The 15,026-nt window shown below is 40.2% G+C and overlaps 1 protein-coding gene across 4 annotated transcripts in view; it reads left to right on the plus strand.

Moving 5' to 3' along the window:
* Positions 1-15,026, plus strand: part of Pcyt1b (phosphate cytidylyltransferase 1, choline, beta) — a 94,046-nt gene that overhangs the window by 36,770 nt on the left and 42,250 nt on the right. For 2 of the 4 annotated variants that reach the window (XM_036174706.1, XM_036174707.1), the window contains exon 2: positions 13,770-13,869. In XM_036174706.1, the coding sequence (XP_036030599.1) occupies positions 13,770-13,869 (100 nt within the window). Of the gene's footprint in view, positions 1-12,765; positions 12,997-13,769; positions 13,870-15,026 lie in introns of those variants that run through there. The other 2 variants (XM_036174708.1, XM_036174709.1) reach the window with 2 other exon arrangements.

The following is a 15,026-nucleotide window of genomic DNA, read 5'->3' on the forward strand; positions in this document are numbered from 1 at the left end:
TATCCTCTTTGGAGCATATTTGTCCATTGCTCAGAAAAACACTTTTATTATTAAAAACCAATCTTGCACATACTTCAAGCTGAGACATGTTAGAAATAGCTGTACTCAATCTGACTGCATAGCAAACCTCCCACACTACATAATTTGTTCTAATGCTTGTTTCTTCCAATCCTCAGCAATGTTTTCTATATGTCTTCTAAACATAATTTCTGACAAAAGAATGCATTTTAGTTTGACATCGGGTTTTTTTTCCTCCTACATGTTAGAGTTACTTGTTTTACTGTGGCAGGAAGAAGAAATTTTTTTTCTCTTTTAAACTACAGGAAACTGAAAAAATACTTCTAAATATTTATCATTACATATGACAGCATTTTTAAAGTGCTGGGTTGAGTATCCCATGACTTGAAACATGAAACTTAAAAGAATCATTTGTCTCCATGTTCTGAATGCTTCATTTTAGAACACTGTGCTAATTACAATAGATCTATATTGCCTCCATCAGCTGATATCTTGAGGTATGATACATGCTCAAACTGGAACGCCTTGGCATTTCTAATAGTCTTCTGTATAATAATTTTCATTTTAGCTGTCTTCTTGTCAGCTTGAGATTACGTCGTCATTGGTTGTGTCTGATCATGTGGCTGATGCAGCATTCATCCAAGGAATAAGAGTCAGCTCTGTCATTCTTCCTTCTCTTCTCCCTTGCAGCTAGAGTTTTTCTCTCCAGGTCCTGCCAAGCCCCAGCAGTCCTGTAGCCCACTCATAAAATAAACACACAGAGACTTATATTACTTATATACTGTATGGCCATGACAGGCTGCTTCTTCTTATCTAGTTCTTCTATCTTAAATTAACCCATTTCTACTAGTCTATAAGTTGTCACATGGCTTGTGGCTTATGGTACCTTACATCTCGCTTGTCATGGTGGTGGCTGGCAGTGTCTCTCTCCCCCAGCCTTCCACTTCCCAGAATTTTCCTTTCTCCTTGTCCCGCCTATACTTCCTGCCTGGCTACTGGCCAATCAGTGTTTTATTTATTAACCAATCAGAATAACACACTTAACATATAGAACGTCCCACAGCACTCCCTCTTCCTTTTCTGTGGCTCATTGTTTTTTGTTTGTTTGTTTCATTTTATTTTGTTTTAAGGCATGGTCTAATGTATCCTAAACTGACCTCCAACTTGCTATATAGTGAACGATGACCTTGGACTTTGGATCCTCCTGCTTGTACCTCTCCAGTCCTGAGATTATAGGCATGTGACACCAAGCCTGGTTTTTGTGTGGTGCTGAGGACCAAATTCATGGCTTTGTATATGCAAGGCAAGTACTCTGCCAACTGAGCTACATCCCTAGTCCAAGGTCTGCCATCTTCTTGTTGTTTACCTCTGCTGCTATTATTCTTGCTTCCCTATTTTGCTGTAAGGAATGTTTTTTGAAAGATTCATTATTATTTTTAATTATGTGTATGTGTGTACGCAGATGATATAGGTGCATAAGTGTGGATGCCCTCCGGGGTCAGAGGCATGGGATCCTCCTGGAGTTGGAGATATGGGCATCTGTGAGCTGCCTGGATGTGGGTACTGGGAAACAATTTAAGGTCCTCTGCAAAAGCAATATGGGCTCTTAACTACAGAGCGATCTCCAGCCCTTCTAATGGGCTCTTAATCACGGAGCCATCTCTTCAGCCCTTCATTTCAGGAAATATTTTAAGCCACTAGCTCCTTTTGTGTGTATCTATCTAGTTAAAAATTAGATAATACAATCCACAAAGGCATTGATCAAAGCCTAGTGAACTATATATAAGTCAGGCCACCCAAGTTGGACTCTCCCTTTAGGACACTGACTTAGTGAGGATTTCTATTGCTGTGAAGAGACACAATGACCACGGCAACTCTTATAAAGGAAAACATTCAATTGGAGTGGCTCACAGTTCAGAGGTATAGTCCATTATCATGGTGGGAAGAAAGGCAGCATGTAGGTAGACATGGTGCTAGAGAAGGGACTGAGAATTCTTACATCTTGGCCTGTAGGTAACAGGAAATGGGTGTCACACTGAGCAAAGCTTGAGCAAAGGAGACCTCAAAGCCTGTCCCGGCAGTGACACACTTTCTCCAACAGGGCCACACCTACTCCAACAAAGACACATTTCCTAAAAATGCTACTCCCTATGAGTTTATGGGGGCCAATTACATTCACACTACTACAGACACCATATACTTCACCATGACAGGGATGGAATGTCAGTGTAAATCCATATGTTAGACTTAGGTATTAGTAATGCTGCCTTTCTTGAATACTGAGATGAAAAGTAAATAAAAATAATAAGCACAAGAGTCACTGTCCACTGCATTGTGTTCTGCCTTTTGCATAAGGAACCAATAGTCTATACATTCCAAATCTTGTCCTTGGGTGCCACCGTAATGGGGGAGATCTGCATTTGATTCTGATTCTCTAAGGGACTGTGTGTTTTGTCCCTTAGAGAAATGCTTTTCAGCTGCTTTTTTTTCCTTTGGTTCTGGGGCTCTTCCTTGCATGGGGAGTGCTATGAAGGTAAACCTTCAAAACAAAACTTTCTTCATCTAGGAGCTTTTACTGAGCTTGCAGGGACTGTGACCATATCATGTAACATATCTTTTAAGGTAGCATGGTGCAGGGGATTTCTTCCAGAATTTGCCGCCAGGAACGCTGGGATTTTCTCAATAGCTTTCCCCCCCCTTAAACATAAGAACAATGATGCCACCTGGTACCTTTATTCTCCTTGTCTCTGGGGCTGCTCAGAGTTAAAGCCATCTTTGTAGTCCACCTCTCTAAAATGCTGATGGCTCCAGCATGCACACTCATGCCCTTCCTTTCCTCTTGATCTTATCTTCCGATGTTTAGAGCTGGCACCCGCAGACTAGCACATGCCAGGTAAGCATTCTATCACTGAGCATCATTTCCGGCCCTTACCCAGGGTCTATTAAAAAACTCCTCTATATTTCCTTATTTCCCCAAGTAAAGCAAGTTTTAAACTCCCCATTTTGACTCTTTTTAAGCCACTTGAAGATTTGGGGGCGGGAGGGGGGAGGAAGTGGGACAATATATGACTGATGTTCATCATAAGCTCCTTAAAGCTCAACTGCCTAAGAAAATATAACTTGGAGTAAGGAATTTCTTATCTCCAGGTAAAGATTCTTTTCTTAGTACCAGTGCCTATGAATGCCATGAATCTGAGATCGGTTAGCTGTAAGCTGCCCTTCCATTTCAGAGGTGTCAGTGGGAAACAACAGCCAACACTGATTACAAGGCAAGATTTATTGGGAGACCCTTCCTAATCTTGGACCCATTAAAATATGAGGCAAGGAAACAGACATCTTACAATCAGTGAAATGCGATTTCAGGTTTAGTTCTAGGAGTCTTCATGCTATTTGAAAGTCACTGTTGTGTGTTCTGAAGGTAGCCACATGGGAGGGCCTTGCAGTTTATAGGTGGCCATTGTTTTTAGAAAGCCCACACACCAGGGCATAATACAATGTCTCACCCCTGATCTCCAGAGTGCAGTGATTACTAGTCTGAGTTAGATGCAGGTGCATAGACACTCACTTGGTGTTTGTTTTTTTTTTTTAATTTGTGTTTTTGTTTTGTTTCTGAGACAAGGTCTTACTCTGTATCCTTGGCTGTCCTGGGACTTTCTATGTCACACACACACACACACTGGTCTAATTTTTATGTTTTTAAGAACTGGACTATCAACCCCATCTACATTACCCATTCCCTCTTCTCCAATGCCTCCCCTATCCCTTCAACATGTTTCCCTCTTAACTTCATGTGCTTTATTATTTTTAAGCCCATGGAGTCCACTTAGTACTTCCTGTATGGAGACGGGTGTGGGACCATATATTGGAGCAAGAATAGGATCTCAGGTGCTGCATCCCTGAAGAAAACTGATTCCCCTTTTCCCAGCAGCCATTAACTGCCAATAGCTCCTCGAGTAGTGGTGGTACTTTGGGACTCCCTCCCTGATCCAGTTCACACTTGGACTTTATCTGGCTTGATTTTGTATAGCTCAATGCATGAATGTCCACAACTCTAGCAGCCCTCACATGTCCAGATGACTGCAATAAGTAGTTGTGTGGGGTTTTTTTTCCTTAATGGAGTTCTTACAAGGCAAATCTAAATAAAGTAGCAAATGCATTTTAAAAAGATATTTCAGGTAACCTTTAAACTGTGCTGTATTGTTTTGCTTTTAAACAGATTCAGCCTACTTATTCCCAACAACAGAAAAGTGGGCAAGGACAGGTTATTCTCAGAAGAAAATACAAATGGCTAATAAACATTTGAAAAATGTTCAATCTTTCTTCTAATCAAAATAATGCAAATTGAAACAGCATGATGCCATTTTTGGTCTATAAAATTGACAAAGATAATACTTAATGCCAGTAAGATGGCATTTTTCATACATTGTAATGTGAGTGTAAATGATTCAGCTTTTGTAGAAGGTAATTTACCAATATATGTTAAAACAGTCTTCAAATATTTCTCTTTAAAATGCTTACACCCCTGATCTAAGTAATTTGGCTCCTAGGCGTCTATCCAGAGAAGACAATCAGAGGGTCACAATTATGTTTAGACTGTTACTTTAATTATGAAAACATTTACAAAATTAACCCTCAACAATAGGGAACTATTTGTGACATTTTAAAAGATTTATTTTATTTTTAATTATGTGTATATGTGCATGTCTGTGTATGGGTATGTGCGTGTGAATGCATAAGTGTCCATAGAATCCAGAAAAGGGTATCCAGTTCCCTGCAGCTGGAGCTATAGGCTGTTGTGAATTGCCTGATGTGGGTGCTAGGAATTGAACTTGGGTCTTCTGCCAAGAGCAGTATGCAGTTTTAAACACTGAGTCATCTGTCTGACTCTATTTATGATTTTCCTATTTAGTGTAATATTTTATTGCCTTCCAAATTAGTGAGGTTGGAAACTACTTAAATGATATGATAAAATACTCGTGACATGTTGGGTGGAAAAAAGACTTATGCAGTGAAATTCTAAAGTTGTTACTATGTATACGTGGCGTATCAGAAAGGCTGAAACTAAACCTAAAAAGTATTGGCAACAGTTGACTCTGGGAAACAATTATTGGAGACTTGTTTTCTTCTCTTAACTTTCCCTAATTTTCTAAAATATACTATGATGATAAGAGACATTTATGGCATACTGTTAATATGTGCACTTCCTTCCTGAGTTTAATGTCTATTTACATCTTTATCAGTAATCACTTTTTCCAATTACTGTTCAACAAGTATTTATTAAGGACCTCTCCGTGTCAGGTGCTGCATTGGGGAGTAGAGCTATAGCAACGAAGATGGCAGACCACGCCCTTGCTTTCTTGGAGTTTCTGTAATGGTGGGGAAAGACTGGCTACAAATTTAGTGTCTCCTCATTTGCCAACTTGGACCCCTTTTCTACCTGCATTCATGTTTTGAAATGCTACAATGTGAGTTTGTTCCAATCACTTTAAGTATCACTTATATTCAGCCATCTGCCTATTGCCAGCTTAGTCTTCTCTCCCAAACTTCAGACTGGGACATACAGGCCTGACATCCCTACTTGGAGATCTAACAAGAATGTCAAAGTGAGGAAGAACAGAACCCCAAATCTTTGCATCCTCCCTACCACAGATTTCCTCTTCTAGTACCTTTCCCATCCAGAGAATGGTATTCCAGGTGGTCCAGCTCTTGTGCCCATTTATTTTGGAATTATCCTAGCTCCTCGTTCTTTCATACTTTGTATCCAATTTATTCCAAATTTTATTTATCCAAAATCTATGTAAAATCTGATTTCTTATTACCTCTGCTGCAGTGGTTTTGTTTCTACCTTAGATATCTTAACAGTTTATTCTCAGCATATCTGCTATGCCCTGGTAAAGAACAGTCAAAGCCGGGCAGTGGTGGCGCACACCTGCAATCCCAGCACTGGGAGGTAGAGGCACGCAGACCTCTGTGAGTTCGAGGCCAGCCTGGTCTGCAGAGTGAGTTCCAGGAAAGGCACAAAACTACACAGAGAAACAGTCTCAAAAAACTAAAAAAAAAAAAAAAAAGAGTTCAGGCCACCACCAGATAAATAGTGAGTTCAAGGCCAGCCTGAGGTACATAAGATCTTGTCTCAAAAAGAGAACAAAAACCAAAGACTAGACAGATGGCTCACTGGGAAAGAATGCTTGCTGCACAAGCATGAGAACTTCAGTTTTGATTCCAGCCTCCGTGTTTGAAAAAAAAAAAAAAAAACAGATGTAATCACATGCACACATATAACCCAGTGCCATAGCGGGGAGAAACAGGAAGATTGCTAGGGCTTATTAGCTTAGATTCCGTTTCAGTGAGAAACCCTGCCTAAAAGAAGAAAGGCAGAGAGCACTAGAGGGAACCGGACATCCGGATACACACACACAGGGATGTACGCACACCCACACACTCCGCCCCCCATACCCCATACTTAAACAAAAAGATCAGATCACACTTCTTTCTCCTCCTTTTCTGCTGGGAATTGAACCTAAGCTCTTGCCCAACCTAGGCAAACACTACCATTGAGGTACACCTTTTGTTTGAGACAAGGTTCCACTAAATGGCCCATTGAACTCATTCTGTAACCCAGGCAGGTCTTGAACTTCAGCCTTCTGAGTAGCTGAGGTTACAGACTTGCCATTTTTCTTTCTGTCTCGTTTACTCTTGATCTCTCTATTTCCTTTCCTCACCACTTAAACACTATATATTTTATTTTACATTCTTTTTGTTGTTTATCATTACTGTTTAGTGTTAGCAAACAGAACTTATTTTGTCTGTTATGGACTCTAATGTGACTTCAGAATCTACAACAGCACACACTAAGTAAGTACTAGTCAAGTGGTGTAAAATGTTGGACAAATGAATAATGGGTAGATATTATGACAGCTATTTAAATCTTTCAAAAGCACAAATGAATTCTAAAACTTCCCTATATGTAGGAATTATATCCGCTATATAGATAATAGGTAAATAGCTCTTTTTTTCCTATAAGACCTGCCTTCCAGATTCAGGACAACTGACCCTTGGTTAAATTTTCTGCAACTCTGAAATCACAGAAGAGGAAATACTTTAAAATTATTTTTACATTTTGAAAATTACATGAGTATGTTCTCATTATAAGAACAAAGCAAAATAACAGTTTATATCTCCTCTCTAAAGAGGTAATTAAGTGTCTGATGTTTATTTTTCTAGGCTAAGTAGTACTTTTTATGATGACAAGAATGTTCTCAATCTACACTGTCCAGTATCTCTATTGCCCAACTGAGCACTTCAAATGTGGCTAGCATGACTGAAACATGACAGAGATTCTGTTGTAAATTTTGTTTCATTTTAAGGATCGTGTTAGTATAAATGCTTCTCCAACTTTCAATTTGGGCTGTGGTTCTCCAGGGAGGCGTGGTCTATGGTTCAGATGACCCCCACCATTCTAGACACTTAATTTCTATGATCTGTATGTTCAAAAGAATGGTACTGAGGTTACAAATATGAAATGACCGGAAACTGTGTATGCCTTTTGATCTACTGTCTTCTGTTGTCACTCTGGTAGATTGCTGCCCCAGAGTCGCTCTCTTTCCTGCCTTTCTTATATGTTCCTTTTTTATTCTTATTTGTTCCTTTTTTTAACCCACCTTCCAGATATCTAGCATCACTTAACTGTGTAGCTTGTGCTAATAAACGCATCTTAGATGTAGTCATTTGTTCCAAGCTGAGGCTTGCAATGACTACATGTGAGACATCTGACATGCTTCTCTAAGTTGGGGTAAAAATATTGGCCACGTGCTTTTGCTTCTTCAGTTAATTGTTTACATTTGCCCTTCATGGTTATAAGGAGTTTCAGTATCTTCTTTCTGAGGTCTCCTCATCCTGTCTAAGAATATTTCCTTAGTTCAGAGGGAGCCAAAAAGGCAACTGAATCTAAAGGATCTATCATTGCTGTTGATTCTTGTCATCAATTGATATTACTATTGAAGGCAGGTATTGTATAGTTCACTGGAAATTGTACAAATCTTACAGAGTTGTTGTACAAACTAAATGAGCAAATATATTTGATATTTTATGTGTCACTACATATACAATCAAAGACTTAGTTGTTTTACTGTGTTATTGGGCCCTACTTTCATGTCTTACAAAAGGCCTATGTCTGGAATACATCACAGTATACTAGTAAGCATTTGGGCTTTGAGGAATAGGTAGAGACTTTGGTCCCTTGTAGACATCTAGATAGTACAAAGGCCAAGTTGGCCCCATCCTCCATCTTCCTAGGAGACTCCCAATATCTTGTTCACAGTGGTTCTGAGGTTGACCCGTTGCTTATATGTGGAGAAAACAGAACCTAATGAGCATAGATTCCTTAGTAGTCAAAGGAATTGTTCTGCTCCTGAAAGGGGATTGTTTTAAAAATTGTAGTCTAAAGTTCTCAGACTGAAAAAATATTATTTCAAGTCACAGAAGGTAGTTGGTGTTTGCCAGGCCCTCGCTAAGTCTTGGTGCATATAGAGTTTAATTACTTTTAACCTAAAATTTATTACCGTCATTATTAATTTGTGGGTATAGATGTCATACTTGTAGAGATCAAAGAACTGCAGCATGAATCTTAAAAGGTCTTATTAATAAAAACAAACCTGGAGCCAGGTATTGGGGTGAATGCTGGAAGGTCAGAGAAACAGAACAAGCCACAGCTACCTCACCTCGCCTGTTTCTCGGCTGATCCTGTTTCATCAAACTGGAAGCCTCTGTGTCCTCATCTGAATAGCTCTCAGCTGAACTGCTGCTCAAAGCTAAAAGCTTAACAAGACCTCTAATTCCTGGTATGCAACCACTGTCTAAACTTATGTTTAATATAATGGCTGTTCTATTCTCTAACTCCCAGATAAGTTTATTGGGGTACACAATACATCAACCACATTTCCCCTTTTTTCTTTAAAATAAAGTTATAACAAATATAAGAAAAAGTATATACAATAAGTATATACAATACATATAGTCAAGAATTACATTAACAATGTCTAGTCCATTCACATTTGACAGATTCAGACAAAAAAATCGCCACTATATACATTAACAATGTCCAGTCCATTAACATTTGACAACTTCAGACAAAAAAATTTTGTTTCTTATCCTATTTAAAATAAGTAGTTCCTTTTAAAAAGTAGATTCAATAATCTACCTTTTATCTTATCATATCTATATTCTCTCTTTTTTCTTTTCTGATTAGATTCAAAAGTCTACCTTTTATCTTATCATTTCTATATCTTTGAACAGCTTTGTGGAGTCAGTTCTCTCCATCTACCTTTACATGGGTTCTGGAAATTGAACTCAGGGTGCCAGGCTTGCATGAATAGCATCTTTACCCATTGAGCCATCTCATTGTCCCAATATAGTGTTTTCTCAACCCAAGGATTATTCTGCATCACTTTTGAAAGGATATTGTAGTTGGAGTTTTCTCTAGTCCCACTTGGGCCCATAGCCTCTCTGACCTCAGTAAACACACAGAGACTTATATTACTTATAAACTGTATGGTCATGACAGGCTTCCGGCTATCTAGTTCTTATATCTTAAATTAACCCATTTATATTAATCTACAAGTTGCCACATGGCTTGTGGCTTACCAATACTTTTACATCATGCTTCTTATGGTAGCAGTGGCAGCTGGCAGTGTCTCCTGACTCAGCCTTCCACTTCCCAGCATTCTCCTCTCTCTTTATTCTGCCTTTAGTATAATTCCTGCCTGGCTACTGGCCAATCAGCATTTTATTTATCAATAAATCAGAACAATACATTTACAGCATACAGAAAGACATCCCCAGCAGGATATCTTCTGGAAAGCAGGGCTTTCCACTTGTTTATTTTTACATTGTCCCCATTCTAAGCATAGTTGTCTTGTATATTACATAAAACAACTGCTTTCCATGACAACTGCTGTTACAGGTGCTCACCTGTGTGCATGCTGTACATACAAGCACACTCATGCACTTAGGGATTCTGTCTGTCTTCCATTTCTTCAGTTCTCCCATTTTCTTACTTCCAGGTTATGAGAATCAACAGCAAAATGCACAGTACACATAAACTCTATCTTCATCTTTCAGTAAATGTCATTTAAAATTTCTAAATTTTTTAAATGCCACACCCTCTTAATACACTTTCCTTATGAAATGATACTTTGTCTAATAATTTTTGTGACTAGTACATAAAATATTTCTAAAGTCATTTATTTTAGATCATTTGATAAAGATTCACTGTTAGTATGTACACATAAATGAAATGGCTGTGTATGGTGGCACACACATATAATCCAAACATTTGAAGACTGAAGTAAAAGGTTTATGAGTTCCAGGTTAGCCTGAGCTATATAGCAAGTTACAGCTAACCTGGGCTAGCATGACAGTAAGACTCTATCTTTAAAAATCACCACAATAAGAACAACAGAACAGAAACGGGTAATGAATCATTAATAAAAGATATTCCCATTTGGGTCTGGAGAGATGGCCCAGCAGTTAAGAGCACTTGCTGCTCTCCCAGGAGACCTAGGTTTGGTTTGCAGTACCCTTGTCAGGTGGCTCACAACTGCCTGTAACTCCAGTGCAGGGAATTGGCTGCCATCTTCTGGCTTCTGTAGGTACCCACATGCATGTGGCTTATTCACACACAGACATGCATGAGCACATGCACACACACATAAAGACCCTTTCATTTGCAACCACATTACTGATGTGGATTGTGTTATCAAAATGCACTTACAAGTCATTTCTTTTGTTTGTATGGAGAACTACATTATCTATCATTGTATAAAAATATGTAGTGCTATGTGTGATATAATGAGTAAGGATAACAACTGTAGGTACAATGTATTGGGTACTAGGTAGAGTGTACATATGATCTCTGCTTCTCACAACAGTCATGCAAGATAGTTACCCCTTTCACAGATGAGGCTGAATTCAGATAAGTGAAAGAATTTGCTTTTAGGAACACACCAAGACAAATAACTTTCTCAGCTCATGTATAGCTAATTCCTGCTAAAGGGGCAATGTTGGGTCACCCATGACTTTCCCTGCCATAACTGTTGGACACAAAAGTACACCTTCCACAACTCCAACTCATTCTGGTTGTGTCCTAATTTGAAAATATGAGCTTAGCCAGACAGATTCTACTTGATGACATTTTTAAATGGTACTGGGGATAGTACCCAGAGCCTTGTGTGTATTAGGCCACCTACCACTCTACCACTGAGGAAAATCATGAATTCAAGGTCAATCTGGGCTACCTGGAAAGACTTTGTCTTGATACAAACAAGCAAATAAAACAGCCTTAGGGGCAGCTTGTGAAGGGAGACTGAGAAAGCCATATATAAGCTGAAGTTCTAGGGAATGGAAAGCAAGCAGAGACTTGACTGTGGTAGAAGGATGCAGGGGGATGGGAGAAGGATGCAGGGGCACGGAAGAAGGATGCAGGAGGATGGGAATGCAGCAGAAAGAAGTACATGCTGTGACAGCCAGCTTGGTGCAGAATTCTTGGCATGCTGAGGCCACACTCTGCCCATTTCCTCTTTCCACTTTCTGTGCATGAAAATAAATCCCCCATCCCTTGAGCTAACTTTAGTGAGTGTTTTTAACCAGAAGAGCCTAATTAAAATGTGCACTCAGTAAGTGCTACAAAGGACATTTGAACACTAGTCTTACAAACACAGATGGAACTCCTTTGCCACATTACACATGTTTCTCTGGTCCTTTAGAGCCCACAAAGTGACATCAATGTATCTGAGGGAAAAAAAAATGGAGTCACATTTCCCAATTCTTTTCCCCAAGCCTTGGTTTGCTTCCAGAGTCCCGAGGGACAGGGTGGGAGTTACAGAAGTCTCAGGCAGCTAACTAGGAGATCTCCAAACAAAATTACCCTAGGATTCCTACTTCAGAGTGGAAGGTATTGAATGGGGCTACAGGGTAGAGCCGGGGCAATGTTCTGTTCTTGCCAGTGTAGAGAACATGGTGTCTTGGAGAACATAGTCTCATCAAGAGCAGGGACTAACTTCCAGGCATGATGGTACATGCCTGCCTGCTAGCCCGGCACTTGGGAAGATGAGGCACGAGGATTCTGAGTTCAAGGTTGGCTTGGGCTATATAACAAGCCCCTGTCTTAAACAAGAAAATTTAAAAAAAACAAAAAAACCCCGGGACTGGGCTAGTCTTATCTCCACATCCAGCCTCAGATTTTAGTATAGCACCTGACATATATGTGAGTGAATGAATGAGGGATTGAAGAAATACCAACAAATGAATGGCAGAAGGAAATCACATCCCCTGTTCAAATGGCTAGATCCTTCCTCAGTCAAATCTTCCCACGTTAAGGAATAGAACCTGTCTCCGTCTCTAATAAGCAATTCACGCAGCATTATGAGTAATGTTTACAGTGACTAGTGAACCTTAGCTTTAAAAAAAATACAACTGAGGATGATGTAGTGGTGACTGTGGTAATGACAGAGCTCAAAGACTGCAAATGGATAACTCTGGGTTGCCCTGTTTACAGAAACACCACCCGCTTTGTCTTCCTCAGTCTGGAGAGAGTGAGGTTTTCATTTTAAGAGGCTGACTAAAAAATGCAGGGCCACTTCCTGGGCAGGCTTCCAAGTGACTACATCTTTTTCACAGCATTCCCCAGAGCGTCAGCCCAGGCTGCCTGGGGCGGGGCCTCTAGCCATTGGTGGCTGGGGAAGCTACCACAGGAGCAGTTATCTGCAGCCCGCCAGAATTGCTGTGCTTTTAGGCTCTCTCCGGTGCAGATATCAGCCTTGGCCTTTGCATTGAAGAGACGTCAGCATTTGTGATTGGCCAGGCTGGTGTGTGTGTGTGTGTGTGTGTGTGTGTGTGTGTGTGTGTGTGTGTGTGTTACAGGAGATGTCGTGCCACGCTTCCGAATATGAGGTTCCTTTCAGCCGAGTGTCCCGGGTATGGGTGAGTCTAAATATCTGAAGACTGCCCTTGTTGGTTGGAAAATGCTCAAAGTGGGGCATTATGATTTTCCAAGGGCATGACTTAGCATATTTCTTAATCTTACTGAGTCTCAGTTGCCTTTTCTGTGAAATAGGCACAGGATGATGGTATCCTATGGAAGGATAGGAATATGTATGCAGCTAGTGTGTTGGGAGACCAGAAAAGAGATGATACCTCCAAAGCATCTCATCTAGCATCTTACATATGGTAGGCACTGTACAGCTCTATTATATCTTCTTTCAAATTTTTATTCTTATTTTTTTAAGACAGGATCTTACTATATAGCTCAGGTTGGCCTTGAACTCTCCATCCTCCTGCCTCTGCCTCCTGAGTGTTAAGATTACATGTGTGAGCCACCATGCCTGACTTACTCTTAATATTCCTGATGCATCAGTGAAAGAAGACAGGGAGAGAATGTGACAGTGCTTTATTTCTAGGAGTACAATGTTGCTCTGGCAGGCCCATCAGATGTAGTCTACTTCTTCCCCTTGGGTCTCACTCTTTGAAGCCTGAGGAACATTGAGGAACTCACTCCATAGTTCACCTTGGCCTGGAACTCACTGTGATCCCCCTGTCTTGGCCTCTTGAGTGGAACACTGGGACTATAGGTGTGACCCATCATGGCCTGCTACATTATTACCTTTCTACCAAACAAGAAACTTCAAGGGAGTTGATGGTGCTAAAGAAATGTTTATCAGAATGCATTCATTCCCCTTCTCTTTGTTTCCATCTAGACCCTGACTGCACCTGCCCCATTTGCAGATGAATCCAGCTGCCAGTGCCAAGCACCTCATGAAAAACTAACCATTGCCCAGGCCCGCTTAGGAACACCAGGTGAGGCTGCTGTTCTCATTTTTCAAATGGGCTTTGTCTTGACATTTGAAGTGTCACAAAGCATTCTGTGAGCAGTGCTTACTTTCAGAGTGGAATTTTGTGATTAGAGCACAGTGCAAGAATGGTGACATTAGTGTTGAGAACTAGTTGGGTGTGGTAGCTTACAACTATAATCTCAGCACCAAGGAGACTGAAGCAGGAGGACTACTGTGAATCTGAGGCCAGCATGGGTTTTGTAGTGAGTATTCCAGAACAGCCCAGGGTGCAGAGCAAGACCCTGTTTAAAAAAAAAAAATAAATAAAAATAAAAAAAAAATCAAAACAGCAATAACTTATACAAATCAAAGTAGCCAGGGCAAAAAAAAAAATGTCATTTATTAGTTCTACAGACACTGGCAAAAGATCTGAATCCATTGTCTCACTTGCAAAACAGGGACAATATCTTGCTCCCTGTGGTTTTTTTGTGACAGGTAGATTCTGTTTAAAGTAGCATTTTTCAAGGTGTTGAAGAACTAAGCCACTATAATTGTAACTACTTTGAAATGTCTTCATTTTTATGTTTTAAGTGAGCCCTAAAAAACAGACCGTTCTGTTCCAGAAGTATATTTGCTCCATTCATTCCTTTGGTCAATATCAGAAGACCAATGGGGAGAAGATGTAAAAAGAACTTGCCAAGCGCTCTCGTGCTAATTAAAGAGACAAGACCATTAGACATGAAGGAAAGCCACGGGCACATGTATGACTGTACAGCACTGATGACACATTCAGAGAATGGCACATTCATGTGGCCTGGAGAGGTCGGGCAAGATTTCAGGGAGGGAGCAGAACCTAGCTGGTTCTTTTGGGAAACGTTTTGGACCATGTATATGGAAAACAGCATGTTATTCTGGGAGAGTAGACTAGGAACAGTGCAGGAAAGCACAGTGATAGAGTTGTGCGAGAGTAAACGGAGGTCCAGTTGGTCAGGACAGAGTGAACAATATGACTAGTTGAGTGGGTTAAGCTTTGACACATATGATGGCATAACAGAGTAAGCTCCTACTGCCATTGAACAACCCAACCAACCCAAACTTAGAGGAATCCATGGGGCAAGGGGCAGTGTATTAGCTAATAGGAATAGGCATTTATTAAATGTACAAAGTACTAAGGTCTTTATG

The sequence above is a fragment of the Onychomys torridus genome, chromosome X (assembly GCF_903995425.1).
Source record: "Onychomys torridus chromosome X, mOncTor1.1, whole genome shotgun sequence".
Lineage (NCBI taxonomy): Eukaryota > Metazoa > Chordata > Mammalia > Rodentia > Cricetidae > Onychomys > Onychomys torridus.